Source organism: Orbicella franksi, chromosome 1, assembly GCF_964199315.1.
Source record: "Orbicella franksi chromosome 1, jaOrbFran1.1, whole genome shotgun sequence".
Taxonomy (NCBI): domain Eukaryota; kingdom Metazoa; phylum Cnidaria; class Anthozoa; order Scleractinia; family Merulinidae; genus Orbicella; species Orbicella franksi.
Genome location: NC_138145.1, coordinates 8,905,184 through 8,932,671, shown reverse-complemented (window position 1 = coordinate 8,932,671; position 27,488 = coordinate 8,905,184). Strand labels below are relative to the sequence as shown.

General features: G+C 39.6%; 2 protein-coding genes across 3 annotated transcripts; both read left to right on the top strand.

The window, feature by feature from the left end:
• Positions 1–33: 33 nt before the first annotated feature.
• Positions 34–27,488, top strand: LOC145488181 (uncharacterized). Of its 2 annotated transcripts, none has more exons than XM_081466994.1 (23): positions 34–230; positions 1,635–1,692; positions 2,110–2,205; positions 2,872–2,928; positions 3,418–3,599; positions 4,232–4,377; positions 5,117–5,273; positions 6,003–6,051; positions 7,427–7,469; positions 8,003–8,120; positions 8,627–8,675; positions 9,020–10,261; positions 10,678–10,770; positions 11,955–12,458; positions 12,591–12,641; positions 13,096–13,756; positions 14,188–14,213; positions 15,281–15,334; positions 15,712–15,835; positions 20,224–20,320; positions 20,654–20,727; positions 25,431–25,545; positions 25,944–27,488. In XM_081466994.1, the coding sequence occupies exons 1-23, from the start codon at positions 121–123 to the stop codon at positions 26,026–26,028; spliced, it is 4,191 nt and encodes a 1,396-aa protein (XP_081323120.1). In that variant the 5' UTR covers positions 34–120; the 3' UTR covers positions 26,029–27,488. The 2 variants fall into 2 exon arrangements, with proteins under 2 accessions (XP_081323120.1, XP_081323114.1); XM_081466988.1 differs by having other exon boundaries at positions 5,114–5,273.
• Positions 20,741–23,583, top strand: LOC145488225 (substance-K receptor-like). Its single transcript, XM_081467048.1, has one exon. It carries the CDS (start codon positions 22,186–22,188, stop codon positions 23,332–23,334), a length of 1,149 nt encoding a protein of 382 aa, XP_081323174.1. The 5' UTR covers positions 20,741–22,185; the 3' UTR covers positions 23,335–23,583.

Sequence of the window (27,488 nt, the reverse complement as noted above, 5' to 3'; positions counted from 1 at the left end):
TGCAAGATTAAAAATACGAGGCAGCAAAGCCGTGCTCGATGGGTTATCAACAATGGTGGATGAAAGAAGCAGGCGTTTGTCGTGGGCGATAGCGGCCTTCAGCTGCCGAATTAATGGAAGATGACTTCGGTGTGGAAACGACTACAACGTGTAGGGAAAAAGGCGTCAAAATTCCAGTTCACTGCCTCATATCAGTCGTTAACTGTTGAATGTGTTAGAGGTGGAAAATGGTAAGAGGACTGTGGGCCTACATAAATTTAATCATAAAGCTCAAATATGTTTTGGAGAAAAAAAGCACGCCCTTTTGTGACCACGTCTTAACACTTTGTGTGTCGGTGGTGTGAAATGGAAATTTGTTTACAAACTTAAACTAAACCTGTAATTTTTTTTCTTTTTTTTTGCTTTGTGCCATCCCCGATTCAATGGAGTTTACCCAAGATTAAATAAGCTTAAATTTGAAAATCAAAGGCAATGGAGAGTTCTTTGAGGCATGAAAAGACTTTCGAATTGACTTTTAGCTTTAATCGCCAGTCAGCGCATGATATCTTAGCTTATGATACAGTAATCTTTTTGTTCCTACAAATTGACCATGCCTCTGTTGAAATGTTTGGATGCGTGATATTATCTTTGTCGTTGTGTACAAAGTTTATGCCTTACAGTCTATACGTCTGATGGTATCCATGCTGTAGATGTAATGGCTGTTCAATGGGGAATCCTTATTAAAAAAAATTAATTCGGGATCGAAGAAATCGCGACAATGAAATGTTTCAGTGCAAAGAAATTAAAGCAATGAAACTGAAAGTTTTTTCTAACTTCCTCCTTTTTGGCGAAAATATGATGTTTGCGTGATTGAGAGTCCAAGTTTTTGACAGAAAGCAATTACCATATAAGTGTTGAATCAATACGTAATGCACATTCTTTTCATCTGTTAATTGCTCTGTAGTTATTGACGTTATATATGTACAGAATGAATATGAATGAATATTTATACATGTGCACCTGTGTAGTTGTACTTCTCATTGGAAAAAATTTTCTTTGCAACTTTATTTTTCCTTTTCTAAACAGACTTTCAATATGGCTTATTTTAAAACTTGGATTGATTTGCAAGGCAGTTGTTTGTTTTATACATGTAGGAGCACCTTTTGATAAAAATCCCTCCACTTTGTCTAGTTGAGTTGAATGTTTGTTTTTTTAGCTCAAGGTCTGACCTCAGCCCAAGAGGAGATCAGGAACAAAGATTAGCAAGTCTGGATCAAGAGATTAAGAACTTATTGGTGCACAGAAATCTGCGCCAATAAATTTATTGAGACTGAAACTGTTTCAGAACAAAATAAAAAAATAATTCAGAATGCTGATTTTCGGTTGGGAAGCTTGTAAATATGCGAGTCATAATAAAGTTGTTGTTGTTGTTGAAGCAATGTAAACAAGTAGTTGGGAATAAAAGGAAATTGTTAGGTTTTGATCAACATAATGTTGTTGAAACCTTGACTCTCGATTCTTCCAGGAAAAACAGTTGTGGGGCTTAGGAACTTTTGATCTGATCTTCAATTCACTGAATCCATAGAGCAAGGAACTTTGCATAAAATTAATTGAACACTGATTTTTTTTTTTCTTTTTCACGTATTCAAATCCAGGCAGCCCAACAAACTTGTTGTGGTATGGACAAGACGGAAGAGAAGAAAGCTAACTAAGGTGAAAATAATACATGTATTTCTTAGTTAAATATCACAGGGAGGTACCTGTACTGTACCTGTTAAACATTCTCTGTTGTCAGGACCAAGCATTGGCAAACCATACTTTTTATTTCCTTTTAACCCTACACTTTTTATAGGCAATAATGCTATTCCCTTTGAATTTGTATCAATTTGTTCAATGTATTATGTATTTATTTATATTTATTCAGAAATATAAATTATTTACATTTACATATACCCTGTATGAGTTTAAAAAGAAATTTGTTAATTAACAAGGGACTATGTCAGTAAAATCTTCCACTGTCCTATTGCATTCCCAAAACTAACAAATCGCACAGCAGATGCCGATAACTAAATATAACTAGAGGATGTAGTAGGTGACAATTTAAGATCCTAGTTTTTACTGTTTGTTTAGCCAATGCCATGGCAACCTGGAATCAGCAACCCATTCCGAGGCATCATTGTTTGGCCAGAACCAGATCCTGTCGACATTACTGTTACGCTGTACAAGGTAACACCGCTGAATCAGCGCATGATCACTCTGGAACATGTTATATATTTAAATATTCAATAGTTTGTATAACATGCCAAACCTGCACTGTGCTTGTAACAAAGTATGTACAATTGTACTAAACACTCATAATGTTTCATCATTACAATTCTATAGAAGTTACATGTATGTAACAGTGTTACTCAGAAATTCACTGAACTGTGGATTAGGGTCAAATTTTTCAACAACAGCCCTGTACCACTTTCTTTTGCTGATATGCGGACATTGCCTTTGTGCTGTTGTGAGCTGACTGTAAGCAGATTTCAAAGGAAAGGTGGAGACAAGAATTGGATAAATGTGTTAGAAATAAACAAAAATAATTATTGCACAGTTTGGTTATTTTCTTAACTAAGAGTGCATTTCTTTAAGAAAATCCAAGATTGGATTCTTAAATCTGATTTTGCGTTTCTTTTCCACTCTGGGCAAGGATTCTTCGGTTCCTTTGATGCACCATGATCCGTGTGATCTTGGATTGATCTGTTTCTAAGTAAACTTCAAATGCAAAATCCATTTGCGGATTTAAGAATCCAATCTTGGATTTTGTTAAAGGAATGCACCACAGGAATTTAAGTCATACCTCCATGCATAACATGTACATTGTATTAATCTCTATTATTTAATGTGAAGGACTCAAAACCAGATAGCCAGTTTGAGGACAAAGAGTGGACCTTTGTTATTGAAGATGTAAGTTACTGCGTGAAGTCATTTGTTGGGCCACTAACTGGGCCAGTCTGTTTCACGGCCCAGATTTTATCCTGTCTATTAAATTACGTGACTGCACATGCATACATGAAAATGGTACTGTACCAAGCCCTTTGCCATGTGGATTATTTAAAAGCAGAAATTAGTACTTTCACTTATTGTAAACTTTAAAGAGAAGGTTCTACAAGTAAATACAGTCAAAGCCTGCTTGGACACCCCTCTTGATATAGACACTATTTTTTGTAGACATTGTTTTTGGTGCCAGTGACTCACAGGATACATTTTCCCTTACTTAAACCTGCTTATAAAACAAAGCATTTGTCTGTATTTAATTCGGGTACTTACTGGTATTTTTTCCTGCACATACTTTCTGTCGCCCCTTTGGTGGCCATGTAAATGGGTGTTCATTATTGACTGGCCCAGACTGCAGAATGCCCCTTAAACTCTAATTCACATTTCATTTAACTACAGGAGTCCCTGACTGGTAGGCGCAAGGCTATTGCTACAGGTGCTATCAACATGGTTGATTACGTCAGTGTAGAGAAACGTACCTTTGATGTCACACTAACCCTGAAAGTTGCCAGTAGGAAGTTGGTGTCAGCTTCCCTTGAATTTAACCTGACCTGTGTGTTGATCAAGGAAGGAATGGCCACGTGAGTATTGTTTACAACCCTTCTGTAGTATAGTGTACTTCAGCATGAAGCTATAACATGAACTGAGCATGTCCATGTGTGACGAGATTTAACTGATTAACTTTCATTTTCTGGTAATTACACTGTATGACGTACTAGCCCGACAATCACCTCCACATCCTCTCCACATCCCCTCCCCACCCCCATCCCTCACCACCCAGAAAGTTCTTACTAGCATGATTGCTAATACTTAAAATTAAACTTTAGTTTCATCTCTTAGTAGCGATACATCTACTTAATTAATCTGTAGATTGAGTTTTCCTTAGAATTTTCCAGAAGAAAACTGTACTTGCCCAGTAGGCAGGTGAAGGATAAAATCCTCTAGCCTGGAACTGCAAAGTCTTTTAGCTCCCAGCTATTGGACACAACTTTTGTTGCATCGTGACCTTTTGTTCCCACTTTAATTTTATTGATGATAATAGCCTTCATGTTCACGTGGCTTTCTTTTATTACCTTCATTTTGCCTTTAGTTAGTTTACTATTATTTTCTCTGGAATTGAATTTAATGTTGTTAATTAAAACCAGAAATTCATTGTACATAATTGATGCATGCATGCATTAATAATAAATTAATTTTGTTATTCTGTCCTCAGTGATGATGATATGATCAGTATCGGCAGCATGTTGAGCTTGGGTGATGGCTACTACTTAGATGATTATGATGACGATGTGGAAGTAGCACCATCGCCAAGGTTACGACATAAACGGAACTTGTCACAAGGCCATGCAAAACTACCAGGTACATGTATTACATCTGAAAGCTTTTGTGGCCACCATTTAGAAAGAATGAGTCATGTTGTATCACGCTTCCTACAGGGTAATGCCTTTGTCCTCGCACCAGTAGTTATTTTGTAAAACATGTTGCCAGGGATATATGAGACCTCCTGTTTGACAATGAATTTCCTTGTGTTTCTTCGGTATGATCCACATTTACCCATTATGGTGGCCTTGACTAGATAGCATTCTTTTGTCTTAATGTATTGAGAACTAAAGTGGTATGCTGCTGCTTTTTGTGGATGGTTATCATCACATACAATAAATCAGCAAATAAACATGCAAATTGGACTAGAGCTTTTGGATGGTTATCATCACATACAATAAATCAGCAAATAAACTTGCAAATTGGACTAGAGCTTTTAATCTTCTGTGTTTACATGTATAGAATATGTTTTTTTAGGTTGACATATAAATCTTGTATGTATCTGTACATATAAGTACAGCTGTACACCAGTCTAAAACTGGTGTAATGGTTTCAACCACTCAACCGCTCAATCAATTAATCAATCAATTAATCAACCTATCTATCAATCAATCAGTCTATCAATTAATTAATCAGTCAATCAATCAATCAATCAATCAATCAATCAATCAATCATTCAATTCTTCAGTCAGGCAGGCAGTCAGTCAGTCAGTCAATCAGTCAATTAATAAAATGCATGAAACAGCCTTAACTAACAAGGCATTTTCAATCAAAGCAGTTACCAAGTTGCAAGAAGCAGAAGATATTAAGACTCGATCACCAACCGCCTCTCCTGTTCCTAGCAAGAAAAGGAGCAGATTAAGGTCCAAGTCTGCGCTGGGAGAAAATACCAAGACCCTGATTAGTGATCTTCAGAAAGTAGAAGGCATGAAAAGGTGAGATACTGCGGGTGGAAATTAAGTAACATTATTAATAGTACCCTAGAAGACAAGATTTTACCCTCAGCTTACATGAATATAATTTTTACAGGTAAATATTTTTCAACAAATAGTAGTAGCGTAAAAACAAGAAGCATATAAGGACACAGATACATTTGTCAAGACTTAACTAACTTAATAACCAGGCACTACATCAAATGATGAAAAACTAGTTTCTAGGCTCTTTGCCTAAATTCGTTTGGAATGCGTGGAGGAGAGAAATTTGTCATGAACGAAATGGCATGTTTTCGTCGCTATTTTAAGAGAAAAACTACTTCAACATAATTAATCTCTCCAGAATGTTAAGCAGCTGCTTTATTGCTAATATGCAACACTTTTTCTGTTTTATGCGGCAAAAAGCTCTGATTATGCGGAGGATGCGGATGTTAGCAAATTATGTAGATTCGCACCACCATATCCTGTCAGATGCCTTGTTTTGATGTGTTTTAGCAAGCCTTGTCTGATGACTAGGAAAACAAATGATGATTAAAAACTGCTCTGTACATGTACATGTGTGTAAAGCAGTGATCCACACACAGGTACTCAATCTAGGACAATTTCCCCCATTGTTAGATAACCTATTAGCACTACATGTACTTGTTACCTACAGTGTATGTTGAAAGTTTCAGAGCAGTAATAATTAATCCATGATTGTTACTGTAAGTACTGCTCTTTTATTTTGCCAAGGTTAAGTACTGACTCAGATGTTTCTGCAGACGTGTCAGATGGTGCTCAGGTAATGTAGATCTTTATGTACCTTAAATCCCTGAATTAGCACTCCCTCCCCCCCCCTTGAATAAGTGCCCCTCGAATAAACGCCCCTCCTATTGGCCGAAATTTAAAATAAGCACCACCCCCCCCTCAAATAAGTGCCCCCCTCCCCTTCCCCCCATTTTCTGGGCGAGTAATGAGACAACAAAGGATGTATAGTTTTCGTCATGTAGTATTAGATTTTTTTGTACATTGTTTCAGTTTGTAAACATGTTAAGTGAACACGTTGAACATGTTAAGTACTAATGGTGCTGCACTTTAAACTTGAGGATCAGCTTTTTATGTCAATAAACAGCCTATGTTGTTGTTACATGCAGATGATGTATTATTAAAAAAATGATTATGTCAGGCCATGAGTGCCCCCTCAAATAAGCGCCCCCTTGAATAAGTGCCCCCGTCTTCTCCTAAATTTGAAATAAGCACCACGGGCGCTAATTCGAGGATTTACGGTTTATGTTATAGGTCAAAATGGAATTCTGGTTAAAATGAAATTCCTTTGTCTCTTAACCCTAATTCTTCATGGATCATGAATAATTAGGGTTAGAAGACAAATGGAAATTGAGAATCAAACTAGGTTAAAATCATTTTAGCCTTAATTTCATTTTGAGACAATATAAGTATATAGAGGATATTACACAGTGGTGAGAAAATATGAATTTTATGTTCGAGTGGCAAGAGCAATATCTCACGAGTGAGTGCAGTGAATGAGTGAAATATTGTTCTTCCCATGAGAACTTAAAATATTCATATCTTCAAGCTAACATGTAATGTTCTTTTTATTATATAGACATACTGATGATGGCATTTTTGATGATTTTCCAAAGATTTCCAACCACTTTTCGACGATTTCTGATAATTTTCCAAAACTTGACTGAAAGTCACACGTAAATTACCAAACATTTTTCGAAAATTTCCGAAGATTACCGAAGATTTCTGAAGATTACTGAACACTTTCGAGGAAGACCCGAAGATGTTTCGATCATACACCAACGAATTTAAGTACAATTTAAGAGACAAACTCGATATCAGTGAAATCATCAATATCTTCACTAGTGAGGATATGGAAAATACGCCACGCGAGTCCCGGATGTGGTTTCGCATGAATTTGAAGAGTGGTGTATTTTCCAGTAAAACACTCGTGTCTATATAATGAAACTCATTATTTTGTTAGCTAGGTTCCCTCCTCTGCTACCTTAAATAGCCAAAGTCAGGAGCTGGTAGCTGAAGCTGCTGAAATGAACAGAGCAGAACAACTATAACTATATTGCAACAGACCATAATGTAACTCAAAATATATGTAGCTGTATGAAAAAAAAGTTTAACTTAATTTATAATTTTAGGAAAGTTCAAAAGACAAGAATAAGATGGAATCTGAACTGATCAGTAAGTGCAGTTAATATTAAATGACTTGTGGAGATCTATTTGATAAAGCCAATCAGAAAAAATTGGTGACTTTACAGCTTTGCTTTTCAAAGAAGCCTACTTGTAATATCAAATCTAGTGTCAAATCCATAAGTTGAAAATAAAATTAAAGTTGAAATTTAAATTTCTCACTCACTGCTGGGAGCCATGCCAAGCCGAACTATGCAGCCTGACTTTGATTAACAAAACAACATAGCTGTCTTACAATGACACAAAAAAGTGGCTAGAGAATAATTTTACTTCAACTTAATACATTCTAAAAATACTTCATGGGTGGGGCATGTCAGGCAATGGCAGATGGCAAAACAAAAACTGAACCTTACACAAGCCACGTGACCTGAAAACCCCCGTGCACTTGTACTCAGACTCCCAGCCGTGTGTGAGAAGAACATTTTCCACTTCTTTCGTTCCTCAGCCAGCGGAAAACAACACATCTTTAAGGGTTTGATATGAAAATCGATTATTAGTACCAGTTAATTTTTTTCTTTCTGCAGAGTGGGCGAGATCATGCACTAAAGGCTACCGTGGAGTGAAAGTTAGGGACATGACTACAAGTTGGAGAGATGGGCTTGCATTTTGCGCTGTTCTTCACCACTTCCATCCTGACCAAATGTAAGCCAATACCAAAAGGCACGGGCGATCAAGATTTGCTCTTGAATTCTAAGTGCACATAGATGCGTAACATGTCTTACCATTAAGACAATGCATCTCAGTTATTTTCCTGGCTTTGGCAGGAGGGCTTAGAACTTATAGATTACAAGTCCCTTAAGTGGCATTGTACAAAGAGAGCATTTTTCCTTCTTGTTTTCAGCCTTCCATTCTGCATGTATTAAGTACTTCATTCCAGAACTTGCTTTCCAGGGTTTCTCTTTCTTTTTGTCCACCATCATTTGACGCTTTTGCGTTCCTAATGTTCCATCTTGCCCTTTTACGTACTGCTGTCCAAGTCTGTCAGAGCTGCACAGCACTCATTTCTGTTGTCAAACTTAAGCACATGACCATGCCATCTTCACCTGAGTACTCAACATTTGATAATTGGAGATCAAATCAACTATGATGTTTTATTATTTTAAATGCTCTGCATGGTTAAATCAGGTTTGTGGTATTCTCATTTGCAGTGACTTTACATCTCTTGACCCACAAAACATTAAAGAAAACAACAAGCTGGTAAGAACTTAAGTATGATGTTTGCTTTAATTTGATCCTTTTGTGATTTCATTGGAAGCCTTTTGTTGAAAAATAGCGTTCTCTATTCGTCTTGCTGTTTACTTGGTTGTACAAAGTAGTTTTAACTGCGAAGTCATGGAATGCAATGGTACATGTAATGTGTACAGCTGTAGCCATTCATTTCATTGCTTCAGGGCCAGTACTTCCATCTGCTGCTGATTGTTTTTTTGATACTTTGTAACAAAGTAAAATCAAGTAGCAGAATTTCTTTTAATTAGGAACTTGAACACTTTCGGAAGTGTAGGTGTAAAATAACTTGTATTTCCTTGTTGTCTTACTAATAGGCGTTTACTGCCTTTGAGAAGCTGGGCATTCCGCGGCTGCTGGATCCCATGCAGATGATGTTTTCTCCCAATCCGGACAAGCTCTCTGTTATGACCTATGTGTTTCAGATCAGGACTCACTTTACTCGATTGCAACCACTACCTCCGAGCCCTCTCAGCCTGGTGTCATCACCCACAACACAGCGTCTACTACCTGCCCCACCTCAGGTGATAGTCACGGCTTATGATGACGAGCCTAAAGACCCAGATGACACCCATGGGGCAGACATTGACAACAGTGTCAGTAGTAAGGAGTCTACTGCCAAAGAAATCGAGGAAGGGTACAACCCATTTCTTGATGATGAAGAGTCGGTGAATGATACTGATTCCACACCAGAACAGCCAGCAGATCCCCCTGCCACCAGTTTGGGTGACTCCAAGCAGAGAGGAAGAAGTAGCGAGCAAGACGCTGAGTCGAAATCTCCGAGCACAACTGAAGAAAACAAAGATACATTGCAGGAGGCCGCTGGTAAAAGAAATGATGTTCTTGTTAAAAGTAATATGAAACCACCTCCTAAACCTCCAAGGCTCCATAACATCACTAATACCGGTTCCAGCGTCGATGCAAGCTCAAAAACACGCGATCTCGTTGATGACAAAGACAAAAGTGAATCGAAAGGATCTAATCCCTTTGATGACGACGAAAAGGAAGAAGTTGTAGTAAGCAAGGAATCTGATTCTTCCTCGAAATCAAACAAAGGTTACAATCCCTTTGATGACGATGATGATGATGATGAAGTCGATGTTGCAGATGATGATTCTCAGAAAAAATTAAATAACACAGAAACTAAACAAGGATATAATCCTTTCGACGATGATAATGACGATGCTGAAGGCACGGTACAAACTGAAAAGGTTGTAGATCAAAAAACTGCGATGAAACCTTCCGGCGTGGTCAAGAGAAGGGTTTCGTACCCGCACGATTTTAATCCGTTTGAAGATGATGATGATTTAGAAACGACGGAAGTTGATGAAAGCTCAAAAAGGACTGAATATAACGAAGGTAAAGATAAGGAAACTTCGTCAGCATCGACGGTAAAGAGTTACAATCCGTTTGATGATGAAAATGACGATGATGAAAGTATAAGTGGTGATGTTGGTGCGATAGACACTAGCAAAGCGGAGAGTTCGACAAGAAAATCCAGCGCGGAAAGTAGAAGCAAAGTTAACAAAGAGGCCGAATCTTCCTTGCCAAAGCCTGTGGTAAGTTTGCCGGTGATGTTGCTGTTTTATCGCGCCTCTGTTTTATAACAACTCATGGAACATTCAGAAAAAAATTGAGCTTGGTTCGCGGTTGATCATTCTCGTAATCGCAATTTTCTCTGTTCTTTTTTGTTTTTTGTTTTTTTTTTTGGTTACTTCTTTGGGGATTTTCTTCCAGGGAGGACTAGAAGTAGTAGCTTTCTGCCAATCTGAAATTCGAAACTTATTTGAACGTAGTCAAAATGAGGCGTAATGTATGGTGACAAAGACTCCTTTGAAAACCTGGGTAAGAAATTTCTCTCATTTTGTTTCGGGACGATTTCGTAGAGTTTTATTCTATTCGGTCATGACTTGTTTACTGTCAAACTCTATATCAGTTGAAGCAAAGCTATTTTGTAACATTTTTCCTCTGATAGGAGACACACAAGAAGAGGCGAGCCCCACCCCCTCCAGCAGCACGTTCATCAGATGATCCCTGGACACAAAGGCTTCCCGATGATGCTACACCTGTAAGGGTTAAACCGTTATTAGGGAATTTAAGAAAACCACGACGGCAACGGCAACGCGAACTTCGGTTAACAAAAGGTTTAGTGAGCAGTGAAATGGCTGTGCACGTGCGTTATAATTCTTGGTACATTTCTTTGCCGCCTTCTGCAAAACAACAACGTAAAATGACCAAATTCTGCGTTGTCTGGAGGACGTGAACTACAACGGCTAATTTTTTTAAATTTCTATTTCAATTTTATTGCTGGGTTTCAAATTTAGTTTCGTGCTAGTTGTGACAGTGAGAAACAAAACAAATGACTTCAGATTATCTCAAGATTCGTAGATAAAATATAAATTCAGTTTTTAATCGACGTTGTCCTCGGCGTCGCCGTCGTGGTTTCTTAAACTCCCTATTGTTTTTAGTTTAACAACCTGCCAGGCTGTGATCTTTGAAACCTTCTTTTGAAGTATCACAGATTATGATTGCATTCGTCGATATTCTCGTTCACTGGTCAGTTGATCTGTAGTAGCAGGAAACTTTTACGTGTACACGGTGTAACCCCACTAAAGCAAACTTACATCGTAAGATCTTGTTAAGTAACGTTCAAACCCTTTAGAACCAGCCGTTTCCCCAGTGAAAACATTGACTGAGATTTCTCGCGTGCAGACGATTAATATAGTACACAACGATCGAATTTGGTGAACAAGGGTTGTACCTTTCTTTAATTTGGATTCAAATACAGCCCATACTACCTGAGCACATTGCCTCGATGGTTTGTTGAATTCATTACATGTCGATCTCAGATCTGAGGGAAATGACTGAAGAAACTTGTAATTAAGTCTAGTTTCTGTACCATGAAGTGTCAAAGAGTATTATTTCTACCGCTGGGTTACGCCTGGGACAGGCTAATGCCCGGTGGGATACTAGGATGTCCCCAGTCTCCCTCCTTCCCTCTCGAGCATTTTGTTAGGCTTCCGTAGATAGTAACTTGATGATGCCCATGTATACATCAGGGCGAGAGGTACAGCGAGAGGAAAGTCTCCTACAGTAAGGTGTTTCAACACTTTTTAAGTTCTTTTCCCCCTTCCCCCCTCCCCCCCCCCCATCCCCCAAAAAATCAAACTGCGGTAAATAAAGTTGGAATGTCAACTATTACGTGTCGTGACGTCTCTTCCAAACAATCCCTGTTCTGATCTGTTTCCGCAGAGACGTAGGCGAGCGACAAAACCAACAACGCCAGCAACTGGTGAACAAGCAAGCCCTCAGACCTCCCCCGGCAAAAAAGGCCCGAAAAGAGCCGCCCCTGCTCCACCGAGACGACCACCCCTTATCCCTTCTTTTGACGAGTGGAGGAGCCGCGCGTCAACGGACAGAGCCGCCACTGATGACAATGATGGACAGCCGGCTAGTTCCAATGCGGAGGGCTCACCAAGTAGAAAAATATCTCCCGCTGCAGGCGATACCAATGGAAAATCTGACAGCAGTGGTAGTAGATCTCCAGGGACAGCTCATAAAGTTTCTAGTAGTGATGGAGCTAATCAGGTTGATATTAAGCTACTTGCGCGTCAAGTGCTGATGGACGCACGCAAAAAGGCTGGGGCTAGCGGTGCGTTGCCCAGGGAACGAGTGGCGGAAATCGCCAAAACGGCCGCTGATAAAGCGACAACAGGCTCAACACAAAGCGAAGTTAGTGCACAAGAAAAAGCTAAGGTAACGAGAAAAAGTCTGTGAAAAGCTTTTCGACGGGAGTTAGATTGTTTCTTGTTCACGTTTAACTATGTTGTGTTACGGTGCGATGTGTAAATCACATGGATCCAAACTAATTTCATATACTCATGTTAGGTTGACGAACAGGATGCTATGAGAAAGAAAGAAGCTCTGAGACAACGAAAGGTTAGTTCGCGTTCTGTTAACTTAAACACGAAACATTTATATCTATTCCTATATATCTGCAAACTATGATAATAGTTATACATGGAAGTAAAAGTAGATGGCTGGTGGGTAAAGTGGCCTTAAAATGCATGCAGTCTTCTCTTGACAGCCGTAAAACGCCCGTAGATGCTTTTTAATTAAGCGATGAGAATCGACGTCTTATAAATTCTGAGACATTCCGCTTAAGCTCATCAGTAATCTTTCTTTTGGGAAGACAGAAAACTGTGCGACAGCGAAAAGCTCCCGTCTAATCACAACAAGAAACATAGGAGAAAGTCTTAACTTAATCTGGGCTTTGCTCTCACTCAACAACTCATGCGGCAGGGAAGACAGCGTGCAAGCAGTTACATGTAAGAGAGCCGGCCTCGTGCGCGGACTGTAAATTGAGATGTTTTATTTTCCTTTCTGACTTTAGGAAGAACTGCAGAAAAGGAAAAAGGCCACCGAGAAAGCCCACATGATGGTCCAAAATGCAATTGCGAGAGAGAAGGCTCAAAAGGCGACTAACTCGCCGGAACAAACAAGAGGTGAGCGAAAAGATCAGGAAGTCGACAGTGATGCGCCTAATCCTGACGCTACCAGCAATGATCAGAAACCTGTTGGGAACAAGAATTTACAGCATCGTCCTTTAAAACTCAAAGATAAAGAAAATGACTCACAAAAACGAAAGTTATCCACAGAGAAGGACGCCAAGTCCGCGCCGGACAAGGCGGGCTTCAAAGAAAGCGACGAACTACAGCGAATAAGGCAGATTTTGAATCAAGGAAAAAAGGAGAACAAATCGAGTACTTCTGAAAATGTCGATCAGGAAACGGACACAGTTGAAGCGCGGAGTGCCGGTGCGTCAGAGGAAGGAAAGGGGAAAATGTCTGGTTTTAATACTTCAACATACCCAGCTGTAAATGGTGTGAAAGGTAGTCCAAGCCCCGCACCTCCGACACGGTCTAAAGCACGCGGTCCGAACGCGGGTCTGCGTGACTATGTTGAGAGTAGGAAAATGAACTTTGACGTATTTGAGGTACCACCCGTCCGAACACAGCAAAATGATGAACAGGACAGCGCGGAAACAGGAAAAGGTGAGAAATGTCACAAAAACAATACAGTTAAATATCTAGTATAAAATATGCTTAATCATTTAAATTTTAAGCGTCTTACAATTTTTTGAACCAAGTAAAGCAGTGCACTATAACCTTGTCAGTACGGATTTCGACTGCTGCTCAGTTTCATCTCTTTTCATTCCATTTGTATGAGGTTGATGTATGCCCTTAGGTTCGAGATACGGCATTTTAAGGAGATTGTTTCCTAACCGAGGCATGATTCTTCAAATCGTTCGCCGTTCATACGATCAGCCTGTGAGCCTGGAGACGGCTGTGAGCTAACTCACGAAGTACGCAGGGAAGCGCTGCCCCTCCACCTTTATTTTTTCTCCTTTGTCACCTTGTAATTTGTTTTATTTGAAAATTGTCATTGTTGATTCTGCTGATCTTCTTTTCTGCTGGCATTGCAGGCGACACGACAGATGGCCAAGCTAAGGTAGGAATGATGGCATTGATCTATATTTCCTTCATTTGTCGGTTCTGTTTTCACTTCCCGCAATTAATAGAGACCTTTAGATTGGACTACGAGTACGAGATTACGTACGAGTAGGATTTTCTAATTTCAAACCAGTGACGTTTCCAGAGCCCTCGCTCTTCATCGTGGTTTTAGATAGAGAGTGCAGCTCATGGGATGAAATGGGTATGTGATTTGATGATGTGAAGCCTGCAAACTAGAATTGAAAAGTCGTACTCGTACTCGACGTCGCACTCGTACTCAAATCTTTTAAGATTTAAGATTTAAGGTAAGGCTGTGAATGGTACGGCACTACCGCTGGTGAATCGCCGTCTCACTTCCCTCGAGGGGTCCCTTGTTTGCCGTAATAAAAATATACACTATTGGTCGACTACGATCTCTTCATCGCTCTTTCAGAAACGAACAGTGCGGTCTCAGTTTATCAGTTTATTAGGGGACTTTTAATAATTTTTTCACTATTGGGCGAGTATATTTCGTGTAATATCTCGCCCTACAGGAAATATTATAAGGGGACTTTAATAATATTTCCTGTAGGGCGAGTACATTTCGTGTGATATCTTTAAGGGCTTCGTTTTGTTTACGTCAAATTGATATGTGGTGGATTGACAGTCGGTTCTTTTTAAGGAGGCATATATTTTCATGACTCTTTTGTCCGTGTTTCGTTAATGTTGTTACTTGGTGTTCCAATTATTTTCGATTCCTCCACTGGTCCTCCAGCTCCTGATGAACTGAGACCTTCAGCATCATTTCTGTGGTGCAGGTTGTGTAATACCTTAAACCGCACTGTTCGTTTCTGAAAGAGCGATGAAGAGATGGTAGTTGACCAATACTGTATATTTTTATTACGGCGAACAAGAGAGCCCTCGAGGGAAGTGAGACGGCGAATCACCAGAGGTAGTGGCGTACCATTCACAGCCTTTCCTTTTTGCCCAGTCTCTCTCCGCTCCGTAGTCCCTCGTGATTTCTTTAACCAGCATACGTCCTATACTCATTTTGTTTATAAACTTGACTTTTTTGTTTTTGTGTAGAATGAAGACTCGATATTAGATGGTGGAGACCAGGACTCCGAGGACCTAACACAAGTTAGTTGTTTTTGTGTTTAGTTTGTTCATCTCTAATCCGGCGTAACATAGTTAACAGCGTTACAGCACTTAAAGCTGAAATCTTGAATCTTCCAAATGTAGGTATTTGTCCTAGCTGTTACAAATTTGGTCTTTTCAATTGAAATCTTTGTCAGCTGACGATTGAGGCCAGTGACCATTGAGTCTAAAAATAGTAAGAAAGGCAGCTAATTACTCATTTCCTATTATTATCATTTTTGTTGTTGTTGTTGTTTTCGTTTAATTACCGTCTCTGCCCTGGTAAGATGATCAAGTGTTCAGTGTTTCTCATAACCTGCTCGCTGAAATCTGCTTTGTGTTAAAGATTTCAACAGTTAACCAGTTGCTCTATTTTGAAGGAGTTTCAAGACACTTCTGAGTACGTCCGCGAAGAGTTAAAAGTACTTGAAGAACAGCAAGAAGCTTTGGACAAAGTCGGAGAAAAACTCGAAACGGAGCTGCGTCGAGCAATGGGGTGTAAAGGTAAAATTTCGTATTTTACACAATTTGGTGATATGAGCATCTCATGGTTAGTTTGACAGGCGGTGCAATAGATGTCTTTAAGAATGGCTGACTGTTAGGATCGAGAAACGCCGGTCAACGACCGATTTGGCAAATCGCTCATATTTTGTCCAAAGATACCCTTAGGTGACCTTATTCTAAAAATCATATTATAAGGTTTCAGCGAATTTTTATTTTTCAGAAATTTGCGAAAATTTGAAAGCGCGGTCAAAGTGCGGTTTTTCGTGTAATAAAATGACCGAAATAAGGTGCGAGGACGAAGCGCTGCTTAAGTCTTAAAATAAATTCAATTGACTCCAAACTTCACATAAACGTGGAACAACCACTCTAATTTATTTCTCGTTTTAAACTAATCTCAGATATGTTGATATAGTGGTTTTCCAAACCATTTTAAAAACACCTATGAAGCGTGTGGAAAATAACAGCAAAATATAGGTCATGTTTAACAGCATAAAAAGGCATCTGGTACCTCACTTTCTGATTATTTTACTTTACAGCCTTAAAATATCATTATTAGACATATACCATGCCAAGTCTCATGCTCGAACTCGCAGTATTTCCCTTTGACAAAAACGAAAATCTATGTCAATGTTTTGGGCGTAAATAACACAATAATTATACAAAAACAAGAGACAAATCAATTTCAATGGCGAAAGTAAAAGGCTATAATTATTTAAAAGGCCGTCATTTTTACTGCTATCAGTAGAAACATAACGTCCACTACATAAAAACTGTTTTTAGACGTTTTCGATCGAAACATCGCGCGTTTACTTTGCTTAACTTCCTGTCCGCCGTCATGTCTAGTTTGTCACTGTGTGTATTTCCTTTATGTAAACAACACTGTGAATGGTTGTCATAACAAACGCAAAGAGATTTTCTGGAACCTCGATGTTTTCGATTCTCCAAAACGCTTTAAGTTCGTTAAGACACAATAATGGGTCAACTTGGAATGCTGTTAAGCATTAAGGACGTTAAAGGATTGTAAATTAATCGAGTTGAAATATCTTAAAGCAAATCAAAATCGCGCCCTTACGCTAATTGCTAAACAGCTGATCTCCCTTCAAGTTTAAGAAGTCGAGAGGTTAATTAATCCGGCGATGTATTACCGGTACAACAACAAAATCAAACCGAATGTAAGTTTAAAAGTGTAGTGGCAAGTTCGAAATAAATTTCGCCTATATGAATTGGAAACAAGGAGTGAAACGGTCTGACCCGAAACAAATAAACAAAATATTAATACGACTAATTTAATCCCAAAACGTTACAGAAAACATACCTAAAAGCCGTCGATTTCCCTCAATACCACTCCACATTGCCTTAAAGAGGCCAAGCTTTCTGCTGTAAGAATAAGGGGCCTCATGAATCTGTTTTTATTATATCGGCAACCATGCTGCGTGGCTGATATTCGAGACTCAGTAAAAGTTGTCACACAACCCTACGAGCAGCCCAGTCACGCTTTCACTGCTCTCGCGCAAATGTTCAACATTTGGCAATTACAAGTTTAATGTAGTGACAGTAGATTGAAATGCGCTTTTTAAAGCTCTCCTATCCAGGAGCAATTATTTCTTGTTCTTGAATGGCTCTTAGTTGTAGCTACAGTCGGGGAGGGGAGGGGGGGGGGGGGGGGGGCGGTGTACTCCCGGAATTAATAAGTAGTTCTTTGTGAAAAACTATTTTAAGGAAAGTAAGCTGTTCGCGAGATCTATGTTTTCAGATGTTCTAGAGTGATTAGTTTGTTAAGGCACTGTTGCGCTGCGCCTGCGCGCAGTGTCGGACAAAAAGTACATTAGATCATCTGTTATACTGCAGAAGAAACCATTGACCATTAGCATGTTCATAAAGCTAAATAGTGTCACTGTAACAGCATCAGTTCATTAGAATAAAACAGAGGCCTATTAGGGTAAGGCGTAGGGACAATCTGCAGTCCTTCCACCAGTGGTTCACTATCACTCTTCTCGGTTAAGCTTTGCGAGTTGCCTGACTTAACTGGTGGCTCCCGGCCACGCCCATCTAGTAGTATGTCACCACCCCAGTATGTGAGTATGTGTCGAAAGAAAACTTGAGATTCTATCAAATACGATTAGCATTACAACCAGACCGATTGCGTGTTGGACAACGCTAAATTTTGATGTGCAACAGGCTTTTCCGGTTTAAATGCTTTTCCACCTGTCCACGGTCAATGCAATATGCGCGCCAACAAGTAATTGACTCAGCGGAACTAAACTCAAAATTATTTAGCTTAGTGATCCCTGTGATACTTCGAGAATCATCTGGTGTTTCAATGTTACCTTTAAGAGCTGAAGACCACTTAATTTTCCACGGCATACAGATTTCCGAAATTTCCGGGAGTACACCCCTCCCCCCTCCCCGACTGTAGCTACAACTAAGAGCCATTCAAGAACAAGAAATAATTGCTCCTGGATAGGAAAGTTTTAAAAAGTGCATTTCAATCTACTGTCACTACTTTAAACTTGTAATTGCCAAATGTTGAGCATTTGCGCGAGAGCAGTGAAAGCGTGACTGGGCTGCTCGTAGGGTTGTGTGACAACTTTTACTGAGTCTCGAATATCAGCCACGCAGCATGGTTGCCGATAAAAACAGATTCATAAGGCCTCCTATTCTTACAGCAGAAAGCTTGGCCTCCTTAAGGCAATGTGGATTGGTATTGAGGGGAATCGACGGCTTTTCGGTATGTTTTCTGTAACGTTTTGGGATTAAATTAGTCGTATTAATATCTAGTTTATTTGTTTCGGGTCAGACCGTTTCACTTCTTGTTTCCAATTTATATAGGCGAAATTTATTTCGAACTTGCCACTACACTTTTAAACTTACACTTTTGATGACCTCGGTTTGATTTTGTTGCTGTATCGGTAATACATTACCGGATTAACCTCTCGACTTCTTGGACTTGAACGGAGATCGGCTGTTTAGCAATTAGCGTAAGGGCGCGATTTTGATTTGCTTTAAGATATTTCAACTCGATTAATTTACAGTCCTGTAACGTCCTTAATGCTTAACAGCATTCCAAGTTGACCCATTATTGTGTCTTAACGAACTTAAAGCGTTTTAGAGAATCGAAATCATCGAGGTTCCAGAAAATCTCTTTGCGTTTGTTATGACAACCATTCACAGTGTTGTTTACATAAAGGAAATACACACGGTGACAAACTAGACATGACGGCGGACAGGAAGTTAAGCAAAGTAAACGCGCAATGTTTCGATCGAAAACGTCTAAAAACAGTTTTTATGTAGTGGACATTATGTTTCTACTGATAGCAGTAAAAATGACGGCCTTTTAAATAATTATAGCCTTTTACTTTCGCCATTGAAATTGATTTGTCTCTTGTTTTTGTATAATTATTGTGTTATTTGCGCCCAAAACATTGACATAGATTTTCGTTTTTGTCAAAGGGAAATACTGCGAGTTCGAGCATGAGACTTGGCATGGTATATGTTTAATAGTGATATTTTAAGGCTGTAAAGTAAAATAATCAGAAAGTGAGGTACCAGATGCCTTTTTATGCTGTTAAACATGACCTATATTTTGCTGTTATTTTCCACACGCTTCATAGGTGTTTTTAAAATGGTTTGGAAAACCACTATATCAACATATCTGAGATTAGTTTAAAACGAGAAATAAATTAGAGTGGTTGTTCCACGTTTATGTGAAGTTTGGAGTCAATTGAATTTATTTTAAGACTTAAGCAGCGCTTCGTCCTCGCACCTTATTTCGGTCATTTTATTACACGAAAAACCGCACTTTGACCGCGCTTTCAAATTTTCGCAAATTTCTGAAAAATAAAAATTCGCTGAAACCTTATAATATGATTTTTAGAATAAGGTCACCTAAGGGTATCTTTGGGCAAAATATGAGCGATTTGCCAAATCGGTCGTTGACCGGCGTTTCTCGATCCTAACAGTCAGCCATTCTTAACACGTGAAGATCTATGCGGTTAGTCAAAACCTTTAGCATGGTGTAAGAATACCTACACTGTTTACTGAAATAATGTGTTCGTCTGATCGTTACTGTGCCGCCAAAAAACTGGTCTTATTGACCGAAACGACTGAGGGTAGACAAACAAGCAGGGTGGGTTCTAAAGTGGGTGGAGCTTGTCTCCGGCTCGGACGGCAAGACACTTTACTCTCACAGTGCCTCTCTCCACCCAGGTGTATAGATGGGTACCGGCGAATTTAATGCTCGGGGTAACCCTTGCGATGGACTAGTATCCCATCCAGGGGGGAGTAGAAATACTCCTAGTCGCTTTATGCTACAGAAACCGGGATAAGCTCCGGCCTGATGGGTCACTTTGCTCGTATGCAGACTTTACCTTTTACCTTATGTAACACAGGTTGTGAAGAAGAACAGGAGAAACTGATGCAGGACTGGTTCGTACTGGTGAACAAGAAAAACGAGCTGGTCAGAAGACAGGGTGAACTGAATTTACTGTAAGTTTACTTTTGATTTAAATGCTTCAGTATCCAACCAGGGACAGTATAAGCAGGCTGTATTTTTACTACTTGCCAAAGTATGAGACAGAAAATGGTCGCTCGAAATCAGCAGAGTGGTTGGAAAAGAATTTTTAATTTCCTCGCCTCGTTTCTAGCTTCTGCGAGACGGGTTGTGCACAGTCTAGTAGGCTGTTTGTATTCTCTTTAATTGGTAGACTGATTCTGAGTCAGGTTACTCCTACTGCAACGAGGAACAGGAGATGGAACTGCAACGGCCAATGGCTATTTACGCAATATACTGTCTTATCTGTTTTGTCTCTCTTACCGCAGTAAAAACGAACAAGACTTGGAACGAAGTCACAATATGCTTCAGCGAGAGTTACGAGCCCTTTTAGAGACGGAAGGTTAGTGAACTGTTGGAAATGTTTATTTTTTTTAATAGTTGGCCGTCGGTTGAATAACTTACTTTAAATTCCAGCACTACATCTACGAAACGCATTTTGTGAGTTAAAATCTTAGATCTACAGTAATCCTTCATTTTATTGCAAGTTAGTACCAGTGATAACTCGTGAGTAGTGGCGTGCTAATTTTGATTATCACGACAGTCATCATGCAGATCACTGTTTCAAAAGAAGTAAAAGTGTTAAGTTTAATGGGCCAGCCATCGCATGCCTCGATTGGTCGATAACGATTTACTATTTTACCGACCTTCGTGCAAACCTCAGTACGCTTTTTTGTGTCTTAGCGGCGTAATATATCATTAAAGAAGTTGGAGGAATGTTCGAATTGTTCTTAAATCCCTGGTGGTTTAGTATGCTGCCTGTTATCAACATACAATCCTTACTGCGTTGGTTCGCACGTGATCCCGTACTAGGACATGAACCTGGGTCAGTCTACGTTGTAGAACTAACCGTGTTGTTTTGCTGACTGAGTGAGATGCCGAGAGTCTTTAATGGCACCGAGCAGGATGACTTTCTTTTAAACGAAAAAATGGCGTGCAGAAAAAGAGAATTAACCATTCCAGGAACCAAGCCTCTTTTTAACTGACCTGCTGAGGGTCTGGGTCGAATCTGAGCGCGGCTGCCATTTTCGAACCTCTTTTGTTTTTTTTTTAGTTAGTTTGTTTGTTTGTTTGTTTGTTTTAACTCGTCCTCTTGATCCCAGTGATCATTTCACTTGCTAGGGACGCTTTCTGATGAAATCTTCTCCCGAAACTTGGCCAGAAGACCGTTTATGTGTGACTTCGTGACGCGTCTCGACGGCTTTCTCGTCTAGTAGAAGCCAAAAGTCCTCGACTCAGGCGGAAAATAAGCGGGTAAATTTGGACAAGTTTCTCCTCAAAAACTCGTTTCGTCGAGTTTAAACATCAGGACGAGAAATTTGTCTCTTACGGGAAACCTGTCTTGTACAGATTTCTTGTCTTTAGTATGAACTCGGCCCTTACAGGTGAAATTTCTTTACTCTTTTAATATCCTGGATGCATTGACAGTAACATCATTACCGTTCCAGACTGCATTCACAATTGATTCAATGTAGGTTGTGAAGGATTTCCTATCTTTTATCTCTCAAAAGAATCATGTTCTTACTAATTACAACGCAAAATCCAAGGTAAGGTTTATTACTAAAGAAAGTTTAGCATTTAGCATTAGGAACATCTGCAAAACGGCAGCTTTCCTTGAAATGAAGTGATTTCTTTGTCTATAAGCTTAAAGCTACGCACTATTGTTCAAGTCGTTTCAACGCATTTGTTTGGCACAAGTTTGGCGATAAACTAAACGACCCGGAGTATTTCACTCAGTGACGCTTCGATTCGCGGTCATCTCTCACCTAAAGAAGCTAACATCAGCGTTTCTAGATTCAGAATGGTTTCATTGCCAGCAAACAGCAGTGATTACACTGGGACTATTCATGGTAGCAGTTTGTACGTGGTCCTCTCGCAGTCCAGCCTGTACGCTCTACTCGCGTTACTGGCCATTGCTGGAAATGGTTTGGTCATCTTCTTGTTTATCCGTCACAAAACGCTTCGAAACGTGCCAAATTATCTGATTGTCGACTTGTCGGTCGTTGATTTCTTCAACAGCGTCTTCAACATTCCTTTTGCCATCTGTTACGTCGTGTTGAACTACTCCATTTTTCGTAACAGGGCATTTGCGTGGACTGTGTCGTTGCTTCACTCCTTGTTCTCTCTTCTTTCTCTCACCACCATGGCACTGCAGATGACGGACAGATATTTGGCGGTGTGCTGGCCTGTCCTTTACAAGGCAAAGAAATCGAAAACAAAACTGCTTCTTGTTATTGTAGTCAAGTGGATAGTTAATGTTTCACTAACTGTACTCTTGTATTTTCCACTTTACAAAATAGATCTAGGCAGTGTATCAGTCGTAAGCTATAGACGTGCCTATTCTCGAACTTTATCTTCATTTCTCTTGCGACTTGTTGTCTATGCCTGCATTTTTTTGATCATTATCTTTGCCGTTTTGTCTTTGACAAGACTTCGAAGAACTGCACATGTTTTGCCAGCACAGGGCCAAAATGGAAACTCGCCGATGGCACGAATTCGACGTAAGGCCTTGTACACAATCCTTATTGTGACTTTCATGTGCGTCGCGTGTTTCGTGCCGTTGATAATACAAGGTGTCGTTGGATTCGGGTTAGAAGACGACGGAAGACAAACTCATTTAGCAGCTTTTGCTGTGATGATTTGCCTTTCGATTCCAAGTTCGCTCAATCCGTACGTGTTTTTAACTCGAGTCCACAGCTTCACATCAAAAGTAAAGGAACTGAAAGGGACTTTGTGTGGTCATGGGCATGAAGAAAGTGAAACCTCTCTGGGACAAACAGGCCAAGGACGCTCTTTTAGCGGGACAGACATAGCCGAGGTTGTTCAAATTGAAACCATAAAACACCCCATCGATCTTACACCCGCTAGGTCGATGTCCCTGTCCGATAGAGATTTCTGTCCGTATCTGAATCCAGAACGGTCAACGAATAACAGAAGAAAAAGCATTTAGAACTACTATCGTGCACATCAGAATTGACAGTAGCTATGAACAAAGCGTTAAGGGAATCGGGGCGTTTCAACTGTTAGCTTGTCATGTACATAGTTAAACATTGAACTTGTCAATAACACAGGTACAAATGTAGCAAATACTGGTTTGTACGGATGATTTTTCAGTTTTAGTTTTAACTTGAATTCGCCTCATTGTTCACGGTGGTTTGTAAAACTGAGTGTAGATAACTAAAGGTAAAATGGCTTTTTTCGGGGGTTGCCTTTTATCGCACAGAGTGAATCTGTTTCGATTTCACCCTCTTAAATGTCTTTTATGTGGCTTTTATCTCTTAAATGTCTTTTATATGTCTCTAAAATGTCTCAAATGTCTGAAAGGTTAAGGAAGGGATGGTACAGTAGTTAGAGCGTTCGCTTCTCACCAGTAATAATAATAATAGTAATCAACTTTATTTATCGAGGGTAACACAGAACAGTAGTAACTGAAAACCCAATGGCCCTTAAAGGACCAGTGTGGCCCGGGTTCGAATCTTAGTCCCAGAGTCAGAAGTGCGTTGCGTTTTTTCTCGGTTTTCGCCTTGCTCTCAGGGTTTTTTTCCGCGCGCGCCGGTTGTCCTCCTTCAACATCAACCAACACTGCCAATTCTAATTCGATCTCGGTGCACGAACACTTTAGGATGGGTTCATCACAGTTCTTCCGTCTTTCGTGGTAAATAAAAATTACATTCACAACAGAAATTACATTTTACACTTTTACATGAGATAACCTTTCATAGTTGAATTTTCCCGCTACATTTCGGCAATAAGTGATCTTAAAACTTGAATTTAACTTCTTTCCTGGGCTATTCCAAAATATAAAGGTTAACGATATACGATTGGTTCCTTGTCGTTCCAAATCTAACTGTTCGGGTCGATTGTGTCAAATAGGTTTTTTTCTTCCGGGATGAAACTGTAAAATTTTCTAGACTATGACTGCGAAATTTTGAATAAGCTTTAAATCACTTGTTATCAAGTGTTTTTAAGTTTTTTCTTAGTCTTGAAATGATCAGCCTATTTTAAAGTTGATGTGGCTGGCGATAATACGTTGTCAGTGTAGCAAATAAAGTAACTCGCAAAACAACGTATCAAAAGACTAAGGTTGTCTTTATTCGATAAAGGCTGCTTTTCTTTCTTGTTACAAAAGGAACACTGGTCTGCTAGCTAACAGCTGTACACAAATGATTCACGGCGGAGATAAATAGGCTATTTCCGAGTTGTCTTTTTCCTCTGTGCCCGAGCGAATATCCGTCGAAAACCATTCATATGAAAATGTGTTCCCCCTACAGGTTCATTTTCATGTAAATCAAATTCATTTTCATATAAAATGTTTTGCTCGAGAACTCGCTTTGAAACAGAAGCACGAGGTCACCATAACTGAAGAAGCATTGAGATTCGGAGAGCTGTATGGAAAGAACGGAACATCACTTCAGCCGACTCCTTCACTGAGTGCAATCCACATTTATAATTTGCATTTGGTTCCATTAGTCATTCCTATTGGATCGAAATCCTCCAATCACAGCCCAGCGCTTGATAATTGAACACTTTGCAAGACGTTTGTTAGCTCTGATTGGTGGAATAGGAATATCAAGGGGATTGTTGGTACATGTAGCGAGTTCGCCCGGTGTCCTCTAGTTAATCACTTGCAATTGTCTAATTTTCTCAATGAGTGTGTTCCCTTTCTTTAAATACGACTCTTATGACATTTTTGAAGCTTGTTCAAAACGATTGAAGTTTAGTCAGTGCTGCAAGTGATCAGCTGTCCCTACAGCCTCATGATTCAGAAGTAGTTATTAGAACATACTGTAATTAGGCTACCAAATAAACACAATCAATGTTTAATAGCGTATATAAAGACTGCCCGGGAGGCTTATCCAATAGACACAACCTTTTTTCTCGCTTCGCTTGCAGTTTTTTCGTGGTTATTATTTTTATTTCTCGCTTCTCAAATCCATGTGGAGAGATACGAACAGATTGCTGATCTACTGCAGTGCGCTGCACTGCAGTGATTCCCCAAGTCCTTGACGATGATCTATATAACTTAATTTTTTCCCATTGTTGCAGACTATCAGAAAACAGACGAGCAAAGAGAGAGGGAAGTGGAATTGATAGAGCAGCTTGTGTCTGTCGTGAACAAAAGAGACCAGCTGGTACAATTCGAGGATTCGCAACTTCAACAGTAAGTCACTGAACGTTTGCAATGGTCTTCTTTAATATGGACAGCAAAGGGACAGGCCTGGGTGTACGTATTAAAGAAGACGAGATAATGTGATTGCTGGTTTCTCAAGCACCAGGTGAACTAAGTTGTTCGACTCTATTTTGGACAGTTCACATTACTCCATTCATTGATGGAGATCAATGAGGAAAGGTGGTAAATTTTAAGCTCAGTAATGAAGTGACAAGGATGCAACGTGCAACATTCATCATATTACGAGTGTAGAGCAAAGAGAAAACCTGACTCACCGACGAGGTTCGAACCCATGACCTCAAGGATTTAGAATTTGACGTTATCCTTGCCCGTCACGTGATGAACTTCTCTCTCCTAATTAATTGTTTGTTCACTTTTTTTTAATTCAGGGCCGAGAAGGATGCCCTGCATGTGCAGAAAGTGATCGACAGCGCAAGGATGCCAAAAGACAGGAATGAATGTGTCCTTCAGTAAAATGGAAGTTTTTCATGTGTTTCCTCATTATCTCTCTCCAAGTCATCAAGAGGAGACCTCATCTTTGGGTAGGGAAGGGGCTCGTTAGGGAGAACAGCATTACTACACCCTTAAAAGTCTAACCTAAACAAACAGACGTGTCTCCCCGCGCCTTCATTTCGTCCTCCGCTGAAGAGATTTCCTAGTTTCTGTTGTGAACAATAGAGACCAGCTGGTGCAGTTTTATTTGAGGCCGGAGTCGCAACTTCAACATTAAGCTCTTGGGATCCACGTGTTAGGTTGCATTGGTTCTGATTTTCGCGCGAATATTCAACTCCGAGTGTAAGAGACTACACGGAAGTCGAATCCGAGGACCAATGGTTTTACCAGCTGGAGACGAAAGCAGCGTGCGAACAGAGACAAAGGATTATCCAGGCTACTTAAAACCAAATGGTCCGATGGTAGTCGCATCTGCCGTTGATTTGAAAGCTGTTTATACGTTGGTATGCGACTGTTAAATTAAATGAATGTTGTTTTGCAGAAAACAAATTGAAAAGCATTTGCCCTATTCTCTTGGATGAATTCACCTGTTAAACAGCGAGTTAAAGCGTTACTTTCAACGATAAATCAAAGCTAGAGTTATTTTATTTTTATAGCAACAATGCATAAAGAACAGTTTGATTTCCTTTTAATTTTGGCTCTTCTGTTTCCGAAACACAAGCGAGAATGACCACTATTACTATTTTTATTTTAATGAGATAAACAAGATACTAAACGTACTTTGATTGGCTGAACAAAGTATCGTGAGGTTTATTTAGTGAAAGACAGAGAGTCTTCCTTCCCTTGGTTAAAGGCGTAGAATTTGAAGCCAGAAGAACAATATCCATATTTAAAATAGAGAGAGATCACCCAAGAGAATTTTCCGGCATACGTAACGTTTACAAGATGACTTTATTGACCGCCGTTGATATAGTTTCGATCAGTCCAGTTTATGACCTTGTCACTTTAGTGATAGCAACAAATGTTAAGTTACACTGAACTAGCAGGCAGTTATTCCTCATGAGTCGTTTAACAAGAAGAAAGAAAAAATAATTGTTTTTCTTACTCCCTTTCCTAGCCTTTTTCGTAGCCGTTTCTTAAGCCGTCACGTTGCGTGACGGGAAACGTTGACTACTAAAGCAACAGCTACGAAGAAGACAAGGCTACTGATAAAATACGTTGAGTTCTGTTGGATGTGTTGTAGTATTCTGCTATCGACCGGTTGAGTTTTGGACTATTTAGACGGCACTCATTTCCGCTACATTAAATTAAAAAAAAAATACAGCAATGATGTCGAATCATATTCGATCGGGAATAAGGAGTTTTGGATCAAAATTATATATTTAGGCATTTTAATAGGAAAATTGCCCTTTGCTTGTAAGAAGTGCAGTATTCGTTCAATTTAAAATAAGAAAGTTCAATTAAAGAAAGTGAATTTTTGG

Coding starts and splice junctions, on each gene's coding strand:
- LOC145488181 (XM_081466988.1), top strand. CDS start 121: ATGACTTCGGTGTGGAAACGACTACAACGTGTAGGGAAAAAGGCGTCA. Junction 231..1,634: donor TGTGTTAGAGGTGGAAAATG/GTAAGAGGACTG, acceptor ATTCAAATCCAG/GCAGCCCAACAAACTTGTTG. Junction 3,600..4,231: donor ATCAAGGAAGGAATGGCCAC/GTGAGTATTGTT, acceptor TTCTGTCCTCAG/TGATGATGATATGATCAGTA.
- LOC145488225 (XM_081467048.1), top strand. CDS start 22,186: ATGGTTTCATTGCCAGCAAACAGCAGTGATTACACTGGGACTATTCAT.